The sequence below is a fragment of the Sarcophilus harrisii genome, chromosome 2, assembly GCF_902635505.1.
Source record: "Sarcophilus harrisii chromosome 2, mSarHar1.11, whole genome shotgun sequence".
NCBI lineage: Eukaryota > Metazoa > Chordata > Mammalia > Dasyuromorphia > Dasyuridae > Sarcophilus > Sarcophilus harrisii.
The window spans coordinates 661581167-661599936 of record NC_045427.1 but is presented as its reverse complement, the minus strand read 5'-3'; the positions used below and the strand labels follow the sequence as shown (position 1 = coordinate 661599936).

General features: G+C 58.0%; 1 protein-coding gene across 1 annotated transcript in view; it reads left to right on the top strand.

Annotated features, from left to right (window-relative positions):
- Positions 1-618: 618 nt before the first annotated feature.
- Positions 619-18770, top strand: part of ADAM8 (ADAM metallopeptidase domain 8) — a gene marked incomplete in the record, with an annotated part of 25253 nt that continues 7101 nt past the window's right edge. The window contains 16 exon segments of the mRNA XM_031949405.1: positions 619-779; positions 1156-1382; positions 1861-1955; positions 5728-5842; positions 12288-12397; positions 14188-14264; positions 14537-14615; positions 15076-15152; positions 15806-15986; positions 16217-16276; positions 16376-16444; positions 16660-16829; positions 16942-17023; positions 17199-17347; positions 17664-17847; positions 18300-18389. Of these exon segments, the coding sequence (XP_031805265.1) occupies positions 619-779; positions 1156-1382; positions 1861-1955; positions 5728-5842; positions 12288-12397; positions 14188-14264; positions 14537-14615; positions 15076-15152; positions 15806-15986; positions 16217-16276; positions 16376-16444; positions 16660-16829; positions 16942-17023; positions 17199-17347; positions 17664-17847; positions 18300-18389 (1926 nt within the window).

The following is an 18770-nucleotide window of genomic DNA, read 5'->3' as shown; positions in this document are numbered from 1 at the left end:
CCCTTTCCCTGGGGCTGCAGAAGGGATTTAAAAGCTGGAAGCCTTGGGGTCCCTGTGGCCCTCCTGCCTGGCGCTTCCCGCAGGTTCTGGACCCCAGACGTCACCTCCCTCTGTCCGGCCCTTTTGCACAAGATGTGTCCTTCCTGCCCTCCCTTCCTCCCCACACTTCCTGTTTAAGGGCCCTGCTGAAGAGCTGAGTCAGGAGATTCTCCCCGTCCCAGAGGCAGGACCTGCCCCCCCCTCGCTCCCCCCCTCTGTGCCCCCCCTGTGCCCCGGCCACCACCTCCCTGCCTGCCTCAGTTTCCTCATCGAGCAAACAGGGATAAAAGCCCCTCTGCCCCCCAGCCGTATGTGAGGATCACCTGAGGCCCTTGGGCACCTGGTGCCCGGGAAATGGGGCTTGGGCCTTGTCACCACCCTGGCTTACAAGAATGGAGCCCCCCAGGAAAGCCTTCAGCCACTGCTTTGAGTTTAAAGGGTCTTAAATCCCTGACAGCGTCTGAGACAAGGACGAGTCTGCTTGGGTCGGTCTGGGAACTGGAGGAGAGAAAGCAAAGCCTTCCCCAAGGAGGTTCCGACCTTGGCTCCCCCTGCTCGCCCTTGCTCCTGCAGCGCCCAATGATAAGCTTTGGGACCCACAGAAAAGCCGAAGTACGAGGGGAAGCGGCTGAAGCGCAGAAGGGGCCACTTGCTCACCCTCCACGAACTTCCCTCAAACTTGGATTCCCACGGGAAAGCCGGAGTGGGCGGGGGCTCGGGAGCGTTCCGAGGGGTCCGAGGTGAACCGCGGCGGCTCTTTCCGGGCCTGGACCTCGGAACCGGGCGCCCGGGGAACAACGAGAACGGCCGGGCTTGGGGTCGCAGCGACAGAAGCCCAGGAATGACCGCCGGGAGACCGACTAACGGCTTAGGCAGATTAAGTGACTGAAATTAATTAAGCGGATTGTTCTTCCCGCCCGCTCCCGGCCTCCAAGCCCTTTATGATTGCAGAGGGTTCCCCCTTCCCCCCCCTCCCCCCCGTATTCAGCCTGTGGCCAGCCCACCCAAGCACCCCCGTCCGGGTCCGCGGTTCAGGACGAGAGCATCCAGTCTTCCTGACCCTTACGACCCAACCACATGCCGCGGTTTTATTAACAAGTCCCCTTTCTTGGACAGCAGCCCCGATGTCCTCCAGGGTAAGGATGCCCCCCCTGCTCAGTGCCCGGCCAACCGCGGGAGCCCAAAGCAGACTCCGCCAAAGAAGCGCCCGCTGGGGAGCCCGCCTGGGAGCATCGGGCCGGCTGCTGCCCCGAGTGGGACCATGGGAGCCAGAAAGCTGAGGGGCACAGGAGACAGAGGACTCCGAATGCCGGGCCAAGGCTTTGCTGTCCGCCCTGGAGGTGGTGAGGGACCTCCGGCCTGAGTGCATAGGGAGACGCCCCGGGGAGGAGATGGGCGCCAGGCTGGGCAAGCATCACAGGGAAGAAGGGGCGCCTGAACAGCCTGGGCAGGAGGAGCCCGGATCGGGGGCTTGGCCAACCAAGAAGGTGCTGGTGCCCTCCACAGTACCAGGGAAAATGGGGCAGGGGGGAAGGATGAGAGTTCTTGGCCGTGTTCATTTAAGCTGGTCGGCTAGCTCGTTCAAGATGTGCAAAAGGCAGTTGACGGAGCAGAGAGCAAACAGCTGTGCTTACTAAATCCTAGAGAAATGGCTGTGAGTCACCGGCCCGGAGGTGATAGATTCTGAAGGAGCTGAGGAGATGGCCTGGCGAGAGTCCCAAGGACCACCCCCTGACTGAGCCCCTTTAGTTCTCCTTTGTGAGAGGAATAATTGGTCATAGTCATGGTCAATCCTTTTAGCCTTCCTGTTTCCTGATCCAGATGCCAGCCCTTTGGAGTTCATTCAGCTTCTGAAGGCCATCGCTGAAAATGAAATGCGATTACCTTTCTCCTCAACCTGGGTCAGACCCACCTGGGTGAGGAAGCCCATCGCACTGGGGCTTGGGGGACAGGGGGACAATGTAAATCTTTAATCTAGATCAAGGCTTCTTCAACTTTTGCCATCGGACACTCCTTTTTGGTCCAAGAAATTTTTATTTGTTTCGGTTGGGTTTAAAAATAAAATTAAAATAAAATTGGGATAAATTTTAATTTACGATTTCCATTTCATAAGACCCAGAGGGGGAAGACCTTACAGTTTGATTTAAAGAGTTTGGACCGGGGGAGGGGCCTGTTCCCGGCCCTTTTTAGAATAGGTTTATTTTTCCTTAAAAATTTATTTTTTAATTGTTAAAATTAGAGATAACCAGTTGTTGGGAATTTTTTCCGTATACATTTAAGAGCCATTTGGGGATTTCCATTTTGGTTTAAGAGGGGAAAGCAATGGATGGGTTTTTTGAAGTTTTTAATAAAGGATTAATTACCCAGAGACTTTTTTGGAATTTTTTAAATTACATTTGGGATGTGGGTTTTTTGGTTTTTTGCCTTGATTGAATAAATGTTTTTAGTAGTTTAATTGTGGGTGGGGTTGTAACCCATTCTGGGGTGATGGTGTTTATAAATTTTTTTGGTCAAATTGGAGTTTTCCCCAGGAAGAGGGGTTCAGTGGGAACTAGGGGGGGAAGGGCCTTTTGAGGCCCATTTGCAGAATAGGAATTAGTTCCCGGAAAGGGGAAAGACAATTGGGACTAGGAAGTTTGATCCCCTTTCTGGAAAGTGAGTGGAGATATGGGAAATTCCTTGGCCACTTCCCTTTTTCATTGGTGGGGGAGGGGAAGAAGGGCCCCATTTAGTTGGGGGTTTGGGCCAAAGGGGACAAAGATGGGGGGTGATTGGGGAGGGGTTGGGGCTGAGAAGGACTGTTTGATTAGGGTTTCTAAAAGGATTCCTAATGTGGTCAAATTTTGGGGATTTTGGAAAAGACACCCTTGGACTTCTTCTTTTGATTAACCATTGGTCAATGGTTTCTGTTTCTCATGGGATTTTGTGGTTTTCGAGGAGAATTTTAACCTTTCAGTTTGGGGGGGGAATTGGAGGCATTAGGACATGAGAGGGAATGGAAGAATTTTGGGTTACTAGGGGTTTACGGTTTAGTGGTTTTGGGTTTAAACCAATTTAGGAGTTTGATTTAAAAGGTTCAGTCCAAGAAATATTCCTTATAATTAATATTACTGTATTAGGCTCAAGTGATATTGAGACCAAAAACCATATGGCCCTGTTTCGGAACCGGTCTTCTGTTGGACGAGCGGAGATGTCCCATTTTGGGCCAGGGGAGTTTTGGCCGGACTAGGATGGCCGAGCAAGGAGGGCCCCTTTGGTTTGTGGAGGGTAGAAGGAGTTGACATCAACGGCAGCCTTGGAACTGAAGGAACCCTAGGGTCACCAGGGGAAAGGAAACCTTTCAGTGGAGTCACGCCCTTCTGTGGGAGAGCCCTCCTTGAGGCACGTTTGGTTTTCCTGCTGGCCCATCCTGTGGTACCCTCATCACCATCCCCCACACAAAATCACCCGGATAAAATGCCCTTTCTTAGCTTCAATGACAGCTACCTTTCAAATGGATAAACCAGACATTTACACACCTTTCATGCAGAAATGGCCTCTGGGGAAGGCCAAACTTGAAAGGGTAAGGTTATCTCCAGTCCCAGCCAGCCAACCTTGGGGGATCCAGGTCCCCTATTTTCTCACTGCAAGGGAGACCTTTTACTTCCCCATCTCCCCTCCCCCAAGGTCTAAAGTGGTGGCTAAGTACCTTCCTGCCTTCCATTGAGAGGGAAATTCCTGGGGGTTTTCTTTCTCTAGTCCTGTTTCTATCCGTGTTTTGGCCCTTTGCCCCATTCTTGGCCAGTCTTTGTTTTCTGTGTTTTCTTCCCCATCTGTGTTTTAGTCTCTGTTCTATCTGTGTTTTGGTCTCTGTTCTATCTTGGTTTCCTGTTCTAATTGTGTTTGCCTCTGTTTTCTGTGTTTGGCCCCTGTTTCTATTTGTGTTTGGTTTTCTTGTTTTATCTGTGTTTAGTTTTCTGTTTTCTGGTTCCTCAGTTTCTGTGTTCCTTTGTTTTCTATTTGTGTTTTTGGCCTTTGTTTCTGTGTTTCGCCTTGTTTTATTTGTGTTTTGGTTTGTTTTATTTGTGTTTTTCCTTTCTGTTTTATGTTTGGTTTTGTGTTTTATTTGTGTTTTCCAGTTTTGTTTTATTTGTGTTTCCGTTTTTTTTTCTGGCCATGTCCTCTGATTTTTTTAATTGTTCCCTTTCTGACCAGTTGTTTAAATTTGGGATAAATTACCTTAGGGAAGTTTTTGGGTTTTTAATTTTGCCTTTTGTTTTAATTATTCCTAGGTTCCAGTTGTTTGTAAGTTAGCTTCCCTTTATTAGACAGTGAATTTGAGGGTAAGATTACCTAGGTGGGTTATTTTGGGGGAAGGGTTTGGAGTTGGTGGGGGTTTTCCCGCCCTTTCCCAGGGAAGGGGGGGTTTTTGGGCCCTTTTTTTTTGGGGGAAGGGAAAAGGGCGACCGGAAAAGGGAAGAGGGGGTTTGAGGGTGGTTTTATGTGGTTTAAATTTTTTTTTTTTTTTGTTTTTTTTTTGTTTTTCTAAATTTTTTTTTAGTTTTTTAAAGGATATATAATGGGTAATTTTAAGATCAAAATTACAAACCTTTCTTGTTCCAATTTTTTTTACCCCACCCTTTCCCTAACTTTAGAAGGTAGGATGTTGGGGAAAATTTATATTAAATATAACTTAGATAAAATAAGTATAATAAAAAATTATTTTTGCTGTTAAAAAAGAATTGGGATTTCTGGAATTTTGTAAATTAGTTGTGAAGGAAATTAAAGATGGGGTGATAAATATAGGGAAGGGAATTAATGTAATGGTTTTTTGTTTTTTTTGGGGTTTCTAATTTATGTTTTTGGTTTTCCCGGAGACAGTTTTCTTGGAGGGAGGGATGATTTAGCTTGGGGTTTTGGATAGATTAATTTTGGTTTTCCAAAGAGTTTTAGGTCATTTTTTTGAGATCCGGGAGTTTAAGCCTTGGAGTTTCTCCATACAAAACCTTTTAAAAAGGTAATGTGAAACCCTGGCCCAGGGGGTTTTCTCAGCAGCCGGGTGGGAGGTTTGGAGCTTAAGGAGAAAGGGACCCCGGGCCATTTTTCGCCAGTTGATTTTCCCTTTTCCTGGGACGATTCCTGTTGGGTTTGGTGCGGGGTAGGTTGTTCCAGATTTACAGGAGGGATAATGAGGGGTTTGGTTGCCTTGCCTGGGGGTTTTCCTTGCCCTAATTTTCCTTGGAGTTTCCCAACCCTTGAATTAGTTTCCAATGCAGTGACGACCCACCCTCAATGTGGACGTCCCTGGAGAGCTTTTCCGTCCTTCCTGCTGGGAGACGACTAAAATGAGAGCCCTGTGTTTCCAATTTGGTTTGAGGGGGCTTCGATAGTGGCAGGTTGGAAAGGGCGGGGTGGGGAGGGGGACAGATAGTCCCTTTCCGGAGCACTTGGGTTTTCATGATTTTTTGCCTTTTTGAAAGTTCGATCCTGGCCCGGGAATTTCCTTGCTTGGAATTGATTGGAGGAAGTTTAAAAGGATTGGCCACATTTGGTGTCCACCTGAGCCGCTTAACTCTAAATGCTCCAGAAATCGGGGCAGAGGAGGAAATTGGAGGGGAGGGGGGGGAGTACCCTCCTGTTTGGGGAGAGGGGTGGAGGTTGGAGATTTGGGATGGGTTTGTTCCGCTTAGGCCTCCCTTGTGGCTTTAGTGGGGGCTGGGGCCATTCTGTGGAGTTGGACCTTGCGGCCGCCCCGGCCGCTGCTGCCTTCTGGGCCTCCTCTGGGCACTCTTCCTGAGCCCGCGCGGCGCCCCGGGGCTCCCCGGTGAGTGCGGGGCTGGGAGACACGGGGTGTGGGGCTGGGGAACTCGGGGCGGCTCAGCCCGGAGGGAACGCGGCTCCCCTCCCCGGGCTGTTTGCTTTGGCCCCCTAGCCCGGCTCGGGGCCGGGGCCCTGGATCGTCCCCCGGGTCCTGGGAGAGATCCAGGAGACTCCAGGCTGGTCCCTGAATCTTCAGGTTCCAGAACTCGTTCCAAGTCCGTCCCTGGTCCAAGGTTCGGGCGCTCGCGGAGGTTTGGCCCCCAGGCTTTAGGTGAAGGGAAGTGAGTCAGGCCGGCGGCTCCGAGGGGCCGTCCCGTCCGTCACCTCTCCCGAGGGTCGGAGCCTGGGTCTGCCCAGTAAGGACTGGGGAGGAGCGGACCGGCCGACGGGCGATCTCCAGCCGGCCGAGCTTCCCGGCAGCTCGGGTGTGTCGGGGGAGAAGGGACTGCGATCTGGGAACTCCCCGGAGAGCCCTTCTCTCCCGTTGCTCAGCCCCTGAGCCATGTGGCGGGAGGGAGCCTTGACCTTTGCCCGTTTCCCTGGGCTCTCAGAAGCCACCTTGACCGCCGGCTCTTCTCCAAGCATCCTGCCAAGCGGCTCGGATCTCGCTCCGGGTCAGTTCTCGGACTTCCCCGCAGCTGGACCTGGGGACGCTCAGTCGGTCCAAGTTCTCCTTTTGCACGGGCTCTGAAACGGGGAAGGTAGCTGCCCAGGGTCACGCCGCCCACCTTCGGGCGGGAGTTCGGGGCCCAGGCTGCCCCCCAGGCTCGGTTCTCCTGTCCTGTTTGGGGGGTCAGGGATTGAGGATTGGGGGAGGGCGGGGCGTCTACGCCGACAATCCAAAGGAGGGGGGAGGCTGCAGATTTTCAAGGAAGGTTGAGCCAGCGTCCTGAGTAACCCAAAACCTCGGGGCGAGCGGCAGGAGGTGATTCCCCTATCTGCCGTGACTAATGGCGGTGAATCATCCGGTCCCCTGCCGCGAAGGGACCGGGAGCGGGGGGAGGGGCTCTCGGCCGGGCCGGGATTTGGCTCCGGGCTTTGGGGAAGAGCCTCGGGCCGCGGAGGAGCCTCCCCAGAAGTCTCCCCCAGTTCCCGGCGAGGCTTGGAAGCGGTGATGGGAAGGAGGGATCCCAAGCCCCGGGGACTCCGGCCCGGGAGTCCCGGCTCCCGCCCCTGGCCCTGGGATCGGGTGACCTGGATGCGGAGCGTCCCTTCCCTGAGACCCCGGGCCCCGAAGCCAGACCTGCTCTGGCTATATCTGGAGGTTGTGGGGATGGGAGAGGAGGCCGAGCGCCTGGGACATTCCGTGTTCGGATGGAAAGGGGGGCAGTTCTGCGGGTGCTTAAAACAACAACAACAACAACCACAAGCACGGGGAAGTGGGGCCCTCCCCTGCCTGGAAAATCCCGTTTGTGTGAGTGCTGCCGAGGGGCAGAAGGCCCCAGGCCTCTGGGCCCGGGGAAAGCCACAAAGGGCCCGTCGCTGGAGTCAGGGCACCTGGAGAAACTGAGGCTTCTCCGAGTTCCTGGGGCTGGAGGCTGCGGGGAGGAGCTGGGGGTGTGGTCGGTGCCAGAGCGCCCGTTGCACCCACTTGCCCCGCCCTGCCCCGCCACATACGAGGGCAAGGCCATCCCAGCCCAGGGAGTTTCGGTAAATAGGAGTAACTCTTTTCCAAGCCCTCCCTCACTGGGAGCTGGACTGAGGTCACCTGGCAGGCTGTGCCCTTTCCCAGCTGTTTCTGTTCCTCTGTACATCCACAGAGAGCAATAACAAGGCATAGTGGGTAAGTGACTCTTACAGGGTCTCCCAGCCGGCCAACGATGGAGACCCAGCTCTCCTCAGGACTTCCCACTGTCCTGACCTGACCTTCCTACCACCTTCCCCCCACTTTGCAGATACAGCCTCTTTACTTTTTATGAGCAGTTCCTCCAGCCATCAGACAGAGAGACAGAGAGCAAGCTCAGATCCTGGGGGGCAGGGACAGTTTCCCTTTCTGACCCCAGCCCTCAAGTCTGGTGCTTGACACATAGGAAACGATGAATATATATTTCTTGCTTGCTGAGAGTAAGGGAAGGCAGATACCATTATTTCCAGCCTACAGGTGAGTAAACTGAGGTTCAAAGTAACTGTTCAAAGTAACCCAGAAATTGGGGCTCTGGGCCCAGAGCCAACTTAGTGTGACTGACCAAGTCCCTTGTTCCCTTGCGCCCCCCCCCCCCATTCTCCTGTAAAATGAAGGGGTGGAATGCTATGGGATAACCAAAATCATTCAAATGCTAAACAGAGGGGAGGGAGGAAGTGGGGGGAGGAGCAGAGAAATAGAGACAGGAGAGAGATTATGACAGAGACAGGGGACAGAGGAAGAGAGATTGTGACAGAGGAACAGGTTCAGGGACAGAAACAGTGACACAGATTATTTAGAGACAGAAAAGCTCAGGTCTTAGTTCCTTCTTCATAAGAATTTTAGCCCTGGAAGGGACATTACAGGCCAGATGGATCTACAGTCATGGTGGAGCTAAGAGATGGAGTGTATGGGGAGGAGAGCCTGTCCCTCAAGGGGAGACTCCCTGCAGCCTCTTGTGGCTTGTCTTGGGAGATCACAACAGTCAACTATATTAAATGCCTGCTGAATGTCAGACCCTGTGCTAAGCCCTGGCTGGATACAGTTATGGGTAGGCTGTTCCATCACACCCCTGGGGGCACATACTTCAAATGGAAAGCTTGAGGCCCCAAACAAATGGCAGGTTGTCACCTAGTAAAGGACTTTGGAGGCCATTATGCTAGTCCAGCCTCTACCTGCACACAAGTGTTTCCTGCTTCATCTCCAACAATTTCATTTAGCCTCTACTTGCAGAGCTTGGGGACGGGAAGTTCACCACCTTCCTTGCCCTTCCCCAGCAGATTGCTTTCAGGTCTGTTCTCTGGGACCCCCTTTTATAGGACAGACACAAAATCAGCATCTCTCCCACACTGAGCTGTTTCATCTTAAGGTGTCTATGCCCACTGTCTTCAGCTGGCCTCAAAGATGACACAGGCCAGAGGAGGGCCAGAGTCCTCTGTCCAACCAGCCAGAGTCAGAACTGAGACAGTGCCAGCTCTGCTAGCTGCCAGGCCACTCGCTTTGTCCCTGTCCTGCCCTTGGACTCAACTCTCAAATGGTGGTAGGGGCAGCCTTGCAGTCATCCATCCATCCATCCATCCATCCATCCGTTCATTCACAGGCATTTCCAAATCACCTGTAATGGGACTTAGGCAGTGGGAGAAACACGATGGGTAATCAGTACAAAATAGGGGGCCAGAAGGGTATCCAGGTTTCGTATAGGAGACTCTAAGAGTCAGCAGCTGTTGGAGTATTCCAGGGGTGGTGAGGGTCTGCACCAGAGAGGAGGAGGAAAAGTATTGGGGAAATGATAGGAAGATAGAGATGTTGCAGAGGAGAATTGACAAGAGATGATGTTGTAAAGGTAGAATTGACAAGAGATGTTGCAGAGATGCCATTGACAGATGTTGTAAAGAGAATTGACAGGAGATATTGTAAAAGTGGAATTGACAAGATGTTACAGAGGGGAATTGACAGAAGATGTTGCAGAGGTGCCATTGAGGGGAGATATTAGTCAAGATGGAATTGACAAGAGATGTTGCAGAAATGGAATTGTCATTAGGCAGAGGCGAAATTGACGCGAAAAATGTAACAAAGGTGAAATATACAAGACATGCAGAAGTGTGGGGGAAGTGAAATTGACAAAAGATGTTTCTGAGGGGAGATCCCAGGCTACTGAGACTTGGATGTTTGGTGAGAGAGCAAGGAGTCCAGACTGACTCTGAGACTGGGAACCTGGCTTGGTTGCATTGGAAGAACGGGGGGAAGCTGAAGGGAAAAGAAGGGTTTAGAGGAGACCTTTCTCTGGATGTGAGCTCTATTGGTCTTGACCATCCTGTGGCCAATTCTGGCATGGAAGAGGCCTGCATATAAGTTGTGCAGCAGTGGTAGGGGGCAGATTCAGAGGACCTTCCTGGGTTCAAATTCTGTGCGACTCAGGCCTGTCACTCTCCCTGCAGATGTTTCCTCATCTGCAACATGAAAAACCTCTAGCTTTCTTTTTTTCTTTTTCTTTTTTTTTTTTTTTGAAATTTTTATTTAAAGTTTGAGTTCCGAATTCTATCCCTCCCTCCCTCAGATGATAAGCAATCTGATATAGGTCACACATGTACAGTCGTGTAAAACATTTCCATTAGTCATTTTGTATGAGAAGAATCCAGAAAAGAGTGAAAGAAAACCAGCAGGCTTCAGTCTGTATTCACACAATACCAGAGCCTTCTCTGTAGGTGGATAGTGTGCTTCCTCAGGCCTTTGGGATTGTCTTGGATCATTACATTGCTGGGAATATCTAGCCTCCCTTTCTGGTCTGCTCTGCTCTGAGTCGTATGTCTCCAGGGGCCACCTCGATATTTGCTGTCCCGTGATTGCTTCTCCTGTGTCTCTGATGGGCAGGCTGGTCAGAAAAGACAGCTCAATCCATAGTGCTCTGGTCCCACATGCTGGTGCTTGCTGGGGTCCAGAGAGGGTGACCAGCAATGCCTTGGGTCCTCCAGCCTAGGGGAGGGTAAGCCAGACCTCTTCTTCTGCCCCCAGGACCTGCTTTTCCCTGGGGAGAGAGGACTGGAAGCCCTGCCCGGGAAAGGAATGTGGCCCTGCAGGATGGGTGTCACCCTGCAGGTGGGGAGGTGTCAAGGTGGCCCTGAAACTACTTGTATCCAGGCCAGGCCAAGGCAGGGGTCCCGGTGGGCGCTTCCTGCCATTTCACCAACCGCCTCTGAAATGATGAGCAGTAGATAGAGCCCAGGACCAGTAATCAGTAAGACTTGAGTTCAAATCTAACCGTAGACACTTATAGCTGTATAATCCTGGGCAAGTCACTTACTTCGCCCTGTTTGGCTCAGTTTCCTCATCTTAGTTAAAGAAAGCCCAGATGGACATGAATAGGTAGTGTTCAGATGAACAAATTAGAACTAAACAATCATAGGAAAAAATGCTCTAACTCACTGTTGACTAGAGAAATACAAATTAAAACAACTCTGAGGTCTCCCCTCACACCTATCAGATTGGCTAATACGCTAGAAAAGGAAAATGATAAAAGAAAACATTAATACTCTGGTGGAGTTACAAACTGATCCAACTGCTCTGGAGAGCAGAACTCGTCCCAAAGGGCCGTCATGGTGTGCGTACTCTTTGACACAGCAGCTAGTCTGTATCTCAAAGAGATCATAAAAAAGAAAGGAAAAGGACCCACATGGACAAAAAAAAGCCACTCTTTGTAGTGGCCAAAGACTGGGAGAGTGAAGGGGGGATGCCCACCCCTTGGGGAGCTGTGCTACATGGAGCTGTGCCCTGGAAGAAATGCTGAGCAGGTGGATTTCAGAGAAACCTGGAAGGACTTGCGGGAGCGACTGCTGCGGACAGAGGGTCGAGCCAGGAGATCGTCGTCCAGTAACAGCAGCCGTGTGTGACTGACCCACTGAGGCGGATTTGGCTCTTGTCAGGCCAGTGACCCAGGGCAATTCTAAGAACTAAGAGACGGAGCCGTCCAGAGGGAGAGCTCGGAGCGGGATGCAGCCCGAAGCAGACGTCCCTCAGTTTGCTTTTTCTTGTGCTTGTTTCCTTTCCTGAATCTTTTATTCCAAAATGTGACCACCGTGGAAATGCGTCTCCGTGGTTGCCCGGGGAAAGCCTCTACCAGAGGGCCCACTGTCTTGGGAGAAAAGCTGGGAACTCACAGTCTTATAAAAATGAATGTTGAAAAGTACCTTTACATGTGACTGGGGGGAGGGGGATACTATGAAGCGGGGAGAAAAAAAAGAAAATCCCTCGAGGGGTCGTGATGAGCCGCACACAGCTGAAGACTGACCATAATGAGAAGTCCGGCAAGATGGCGGCCGTGATTGAGCTGTTGGGCAGCCCCCCCCCCCAGCCCTGGCCCTGGTGCCCCGAGGGGCTCGGCTGACTGTTGGGCTTGGGCTCTGAGCTGTGCCAGCCCCGGGGGGGGCATTCACTCCGTGTGCCAGGCTTGGGCCTGTTGGCTTCGGAGCTGCTTTCAGAGGGGAAGCTGAGGCTCAGAGGGACTGGGGTGGGCTCCACCTCTGGCCCTTTGGCCCCTTAGAACCGGGCCTGCTGCCTGGGACAGGGACGGAGGCTGAGTTGCAGCTTCTGGTCTTCACCGGCTCCCACTTCCTCTTCCTTTGGTTGCTTGTTGAGGGGGGAGGTGCTGATGACCAGCTGCCCCTTGACCTTTGGAAGATGCAGGAAGATGCTGGAGGGAAAGGGGATGAGAGGAAGTCAGGTGGCTCCCGGTCCTGAGCTCGGTGCCAAGGAGCAGGCTCAGAAGGTGCCGGCCACGGGGGTGTCACCGGGCTTGGCCATCAGCTGCTTCATCCACTGCCCCCGCCTCCAGGTCCCCCTGCCCGCCTGCCTCTGCCCGGCCCCCTGCCCCACGTGGAGAAGTACGAGGTTGTGTATCCGCTGAGGGTTCCTGGCGCCCGGGCCCGGAGGGACCTGTCCCCGGTAAGTCCGCCTCTGCCTCTTGCCCTCTCGCCGCCACACCTGGGAACAGTGGGCGGGGGGGTTCTGCTCCAATCAGGCGCTCGGTCCCCTCCGCTCGGGGGCTGCCGGGGTCCTTGGCTGCCCAGTTAAGGAGACCTCCCCCCTGCAGCCCAGCCTGGGCTGTCTGCTCCGGGAGTCTCAGCTGGGAGGCGGCAACAGAGAACTGCAGTGGGCCCTCCCTCTCTCATCAGCCAAAATCAGCTACACTTTCGGCTGGGGGCGGGCAGGCAGATGGGGGCAGTCGCTGGGGGGGGCAGGCAGATCTGCAGCTTGTGCCAGGGCTTCTCCCCCCAGGTTCAGCCCTCTCCAGCCCCCTTCTCCTTTAGTGGGGGCTCGCTCAATGTGGCAGGGGCTCGGTCCTATAAGGACCCTATAAGGGCTGGGCTGGGAGTCAGGAAGCTGCCCCTCCTGCCCTCCCCATTCTCACCAGCAAACAAGGCCCAGCCAGCAATGATTAAACTCTTGCTGTGTGCAGGGGCCTGTGCTGAGCCCCGGGGGGACACGCTAGCCTAGAGTCATTGGACTGTGTGTATACAAGTCTGATAGGACAAGATGGGGGAACCAAGGAGACCGTCCGCCTGCCTCCAGCCTCCTTCACCGTCCAAACCCTTGGTTATGGTCCCAACCCTCCCCCTCATTCCCCGAGCCGGACCCTGGCCTCTGGGCAGTCCCGCTGGGAGCCCCTCCTCCCCTTTCTGGCCCTTCCCATGCCCCCTCTCCTGGGGGGGTCACCTGTGTGCCCCAGGGAGGCCCGGATGCAGCCCTCATTGTCCGGGGCCCAGATAACTGGGGCCGGGCCCTCCAGGGAGGGGCCCCCGCCTCCCTCCCTCCCTCCTCTCTTGCCCGCGGTTTGGGAGGGGTGGCTCGGTGGTTTTTGCTTGTTTTCCTAATCTCACAACTTCCCCCTTCCGGGTTTCAAAGGGCCGACTCTGGGCTTGCCCGTCAGGGTCTGCCCTCTGCTGTGCTCCAGGCTCGGGCTCCTGGCTGCCCTGGCAGAGACGGGCCGGAGACGGAGGGTCCCGAGCACTCTCGCCGATCAGGGGCCGGTCAGAGCTTGGCAAGGCCCCGGGGGCCAGGCGCTGCCCCCTCTGTGTGCCAGGCACTCTCCCCTCTGTGTCTCGGGGGCCCCAGAGCTTCTGGCCTGCCCGGGGGTAGTTTCTGCTGACTTTATAGAGCCATAATTGTAGTGACCGCCCCCACGGGGGTCCCCCAGAGAAGTGGGAGGGGTCGGGAGGGGAGACTCGGGGATCTGTGGGAGGCTGTGGACTCCAAGGGCCGTCAGCGGCCGACCTTCATGGGGCCTTCTGGCAGCTGCTTGTGGCCCAGCGCTGGGGGGAGCCGGGGGGACGCAGAGAGGGGGTGGGGCCTTTCTGGGGCGCACAGTGCAGGCCCTTAGCCCGGCCGGCCCCGGCCCCGCCCCCGCTCTAGCTCAGAGCACAGCAAGGGGTCCGGAGAAGGAACTGGGTGGCCGGGTCTGGGCAGGGAGGTCCCCGGGATGGGAACGGGGCTGCTGCCTTTGTCCATTCGGGCTGGAGGCACCTGAAGGGCGCAGGGAATAACACACAACTAGCCCTTAGTGCCGGGGAGGGGGAAGGGGGGGTGTAGGGGGGGTGGGAAGGAGGGGACTGGGGAGCAGGGGCGGGGAGAGGGGGCCCTGCCCCCCGGCCCCTGGACCTCCCCAGCGTCGGGCCCTCCCCGGGGCACCCTCAGCCCTAACGGCCGCCTTTGCTGGGTTTCATTCTCGGGCTCAGGCTCCGTACCCAGAAAGCCTGCGCTACGTCCTGGCCCTGGCCGGCCGCAACGTCACCCTCCGCCTGCGCAGGAACAGGTGAGTGCAGAGGGGCCTGGAGGAGGTGCTGGGGGAACCCAGAGGCAGGAGGGAGGGGGACCCCAGAGGGAGGGGGGGGCCCAGCGCCCTCAGCCACTCCCCCACGGAGTCTCCCCAGTCTCGGGGCCAGCTTGGCCGAGATGTGGGAGGCCGGGAAGGGGGAGATCAGGAATCTGAGAGGGACTGGGGGGGGTCTGGAGGCCGCAGGGGAGGGGGAGAGCCAGGTGCGCTGTGGGGGGGGGGGGCAGCGTGCTGCTGCTGCTGCCTTGCAGGGACCTGATGGGGGCCAGCTACACCGAGACGTACACCCTGGCCAACGGCACTGAAGTCACCAAGCGGGCCGCCCGGCAGGTAGGGAGGGGGCTGTGGGCACAGAGGGGGCTGTGGGTATGGAAGGGGCTGCGGGCACGGAGGGGGCTGCAGGCACGGATGGGGCTGTGGGCACAGAGGGGGCTGTGGGCATGGAGGCAACTGAGGGGGCTGCGGGCACTGAGGAGGTTGCTGGCAGTGAGGGGACTGTGGGCACGGAGGGGGCTGTGGGCATGGAAGGGGCTGCGGGCTCTGAGAGGGCTGTGGGCAGGGAGGGGGCTACGGGCACTGAGGCAACTGAGGGGGCTGCGGGCACAGAGGGAGCTGTGGGCATGGAGGGGGATGCGGGCACTGAGGGGGATATGGGCAGGGAGGCAACTGAGGGGGCTGCAGGCACAGAGGGGGCTGTGGGCACTGAGGGGGCTGTGGGCATCAGACGGGGCTCCCTGTCTGGCCGTGGGGCCCTCCTGTGACCCCTTTCTTCCTCCCGCTGCCGGTACAGGACCATTGCTTCTACCAGGGCCACGTGGAAGGGCACAAGGACTCGGCGGCCAGTATCAGTGCCTGCCACGGGATCAGGTAGGGCTGGCCCAGTAGCCATCACCCTGCTGAATCCTCCCCCCCCGTCCCCCCAGGAGTAAGGGAGACTTATTGCTTGGGAAGGAACCAAGGCTCAGGGTAGGAAGTTCAGGGGCCGGGCCCAGGTGGCCTCTGTGGGAGCCGGGCCCAGCCCGGCCTAGCCCAGCCCTGTCTGCCTTCCCAGAGGTCCTGCTCCCAGGGGCCGTTCTGAACAAGGTGCGCACTGGGAAAGGCTTCCGGGCACTCGCCCCGTTCTCTGCCCAAGGCCTTCTCTGCCACCCCCGAGTCTCCAGCCGGCGGTTGGCGCAGGGGGAGCTGCCCTTGGCAGGCGCAGGGGGAGCCGCCCTTGGCTGGCAGGCAGATGAGGCTGTTCTGGGACTTCACCTGGCTCGGGGCTGGGATCTGCAGCTGGGCCGAGGGAAGCCGGGCTGGCTCCTCCAGGGCTCCTCAGGCCTTTCCCAGCTCGGGCCCTCAGGGCCTCCCACCTGATGCAACAGAGCCCCCCAGCCGCGTGTGGACCCCCAGCGCCCCGGCCCTGCCCGTGCTGGCGAGCTCTCGGCCCGGCAGGTTCTGCACGAGCCCGGCTGAGGAGCAGGGAGCCCCCTGGGCCGCGGCCTGGGGCCCCAGGAGCAGACTCCCGTCTATGCTTGCAGGGGATTCTTCCGGACGGGAGCCACGGCCCATGTCATCGAGCCCCTAGAGGAGGAGGGCGGCGGGCATGCCGTCTACAGGGCGGAGCAGCTTGTGCGGAAGCTGGTGACCTGCGGGGTCAGCAACAGCACCCTGGAGGATCTGGAACCCAGGATGTCTGCGGCCCAAAAGCCCAGGAACTGGGTGAGCCTCTGCCCGCCTTGCCCCAGTCCAATGGCAGCTCTTCCGGGGTCAGTTCGGGGACCCCTCCCTTCCTCCCCGGGGTCAGCCTGGAGACCCCTTCCCCTCCTCCTGGGGATCAGCCCAGGTACCCCTCCCCTCCTCCCGGGGGTCAGCTCAGGGACCCCTCCCCTCCTCCCAAGGGTCAGCCTGGGGAGGGGAAGGCCCCCTGAGCCCCTTTGTTTCTCCCTCAGAAATCCGCCTCAAAGGAAACTCGCTATGTGGAGCTCTACGTGGTTGTGGATCACACCGAGGTGAGGGCCGGGAGAGGGCCGGGTGCTGGGGACGCCCACCCAGCGCTGCCCTGGGCCTGAGGCTGGGGGAGGCTCACGGCCGCCGCTCTCCTTCCACAGTACAGGAAGTACAGGAACCGAGAGGACATTCGGAGCCGCGTGAAAGAGATTGTAAATCACGTGGACAAGGTGAGCTCTTGGGGGGGGGCCCCCAACCCCCCAGCCCCTCCCCCGGCTGTCCTCTGACCTAGCCCCTTCCGCACTCGGGCAAGTGGGACCTGGGGGGACGTTCTCAGGCTGCTTATCCCTAGGGGCCACTGACCCTGAGCCCGCTCCCCCCCCAAGGGCTGTTTGGGGCCCAGGGTAGGCAGGGCCAGCTCCCTCACAGCCACTCCCGCCCTCAGCTCTATCAGAAGCTCCGTTTCCGAGTGGTTCTCATCGGCCTGGAGATATGGGACCGGCAGGACAAGGCCCAGATCAGCAGCAGCCCTGAGGACACGCTGGAAAACTTCCTCAGGTGGCGGAGTCGGGAGCTCGTCCCCTGGAAGAAGCATGACAACGCCCAGCTGATCACGTGAGTGGGCGGGGGGGGCTGTGACCCCCATGAGGAGCAGCGGGGAGGGGCGGGGGCTGTGACCCCCGCAGAGGGCAGGTTCAGGGGTGTGCTAATAAGACTTCTCTTTTAGGGGCGTGGATTTCGAGCACACGACGGTGGGGCTGGCCAAGGTGGCCTCCATGTGCACCCTGAGTTCCGGGGCTGTGAACCAGGTGACTACGGGGCTGGGGAGGAGGTCCTCAGGGTCCCCGCCCTGCTGGAGCTGAGGATCCCGGGCCTCTTGTTCCGGGGGCTTGGGTCCCGGCGATCCTCGTGGCTTCCGGCCACGGCCCGGCCGAGGGCGTGCAGCGGCTGATGTGGCCGTCCACCGGCCCCCTCCCTCCGCAGGACCACCACGAAAACCCCGTCGGCGTCGCATCCACCATGGCTCACGAGATGGGCCACAACCTGGGCATGGACCACGACGAGAACGTCCCCGGCTGCTACTGCCAGGAGCACAGACAGAATGGCGGCTGCATCATGGCGGCCAGCCTCAGGTAACTGCCGAGCCGGCCCCGTCCCCAGAGGTCGGGGGCCCCCATCCCTGGCGCCGGAGCTCGGGGCCCCTCCCCGTCCTTGGAGCTGGGCCCCCTGTCCCATCTTCTGAGTGTGGCGAGGGGGGTGGCCGGGGGCCCTCCGGCCCCACCCTGGCTTTTTCTGTAACGGGAAGAGTTTAGTCAGCTCTGGAAGCCCTGGGCCCTGGTCAGGCCTGAGGCCTGTGGTTCCCTTCCCGGGCTCCTCCCTTTCCCGACCTCGTGGCGGGGCCCGGACCCCACCCGAGCGCCGCCCCCAGCGCCCTCTGCTCTCCGCCAGCTCCGTCTTCCCCAAGACGTTCAGCTCCTGCAGCCGCAACAACCTGGAGAACTTCGTGGGGAGCAACATCTTCCAGGCCAGCTGCCTGAACAACCCCCCGAGGCTGGAGGACATCTACGGGGGCCCGGCCTGCGGCAACGGCTTCGTGGAGCTGGGCGAGGAGTGCGACTGCGGCTCCCCAGAGGTGCGGGGGCTGGCGGGCCGGTGTGGGCGAGGGCCGTGGGCACACGGAGGCGGGCAGGGCCATGGGCGCGGGGAGGCGGGCAGGGCCGTGGGCATGTGGAGGTGGGCCGAGCAGGGAAGTGGGCACACAGAGGCGGGCAGGGCCGTGGGCACAGGGACACAGGCCGGGCAGGGTCTGGTTACCCTCGGGAGCGGCCCCCAGGGCTCACGCCCTCGGCCTCTGGGATCCTCTGTCAGTTTCCAGCCCCCGGTCGGGGTCTCAGCCAGGGGAGGCTCGGTTCTGAAGTGTGGGGGCGGATGACCCGCCGGGGGCCTGACCCCTGACCCCTGACCCACGCTGGAGGAACGGGAAGATGGTTTGCAGCCAGATGCAAAGGGGCCCCTGGGTAGCGCTGGGAAACGGCGGGCCGCGGACCGGCCCCTCCCAGCCCCTCACGGCCCCGCCCCTCGCAGGACTGCACCAATCGCTGCTGTAACGCCACCACGTGCAGACTGAGCCCGGGAGCCACGTGTGCGCAGGGAGAGTGTTGCCACGAGTGCCAGGTAAGGGGCCCCGGAGGAGGGAGGGCGCGGCTGGGGCCGCTCTCGGCAGTGGGTCAGGCGGGCCTCGGGGAGGGCGGAGGCTCGGGTGCTGATGCGGCGGCGGCAGCGGAGAAAAGGGAAGGCCACGGGTCTTTAGGGAGGCCCTGGGTGACCGATTTAAAGGGCCTGTTTGTAGGGCGGCCCGCGCCTGGACCCCTTTGAAACTCACCACTGACCCCTTGGGGCCGGGTGCTTGGGGGGGTTCGGAGGGGGATGGGGAAGGCAGAGGGGCGGCCCCCGGGCCCCAGCTGTCCCGACCAGCTGGGGAGGACCCCCCCGGGTGTGGGGGGGCCAAGGCACGGAGGGGAGGGGGCCGGGCGGAGCGCCCCCACCTCCATGCGG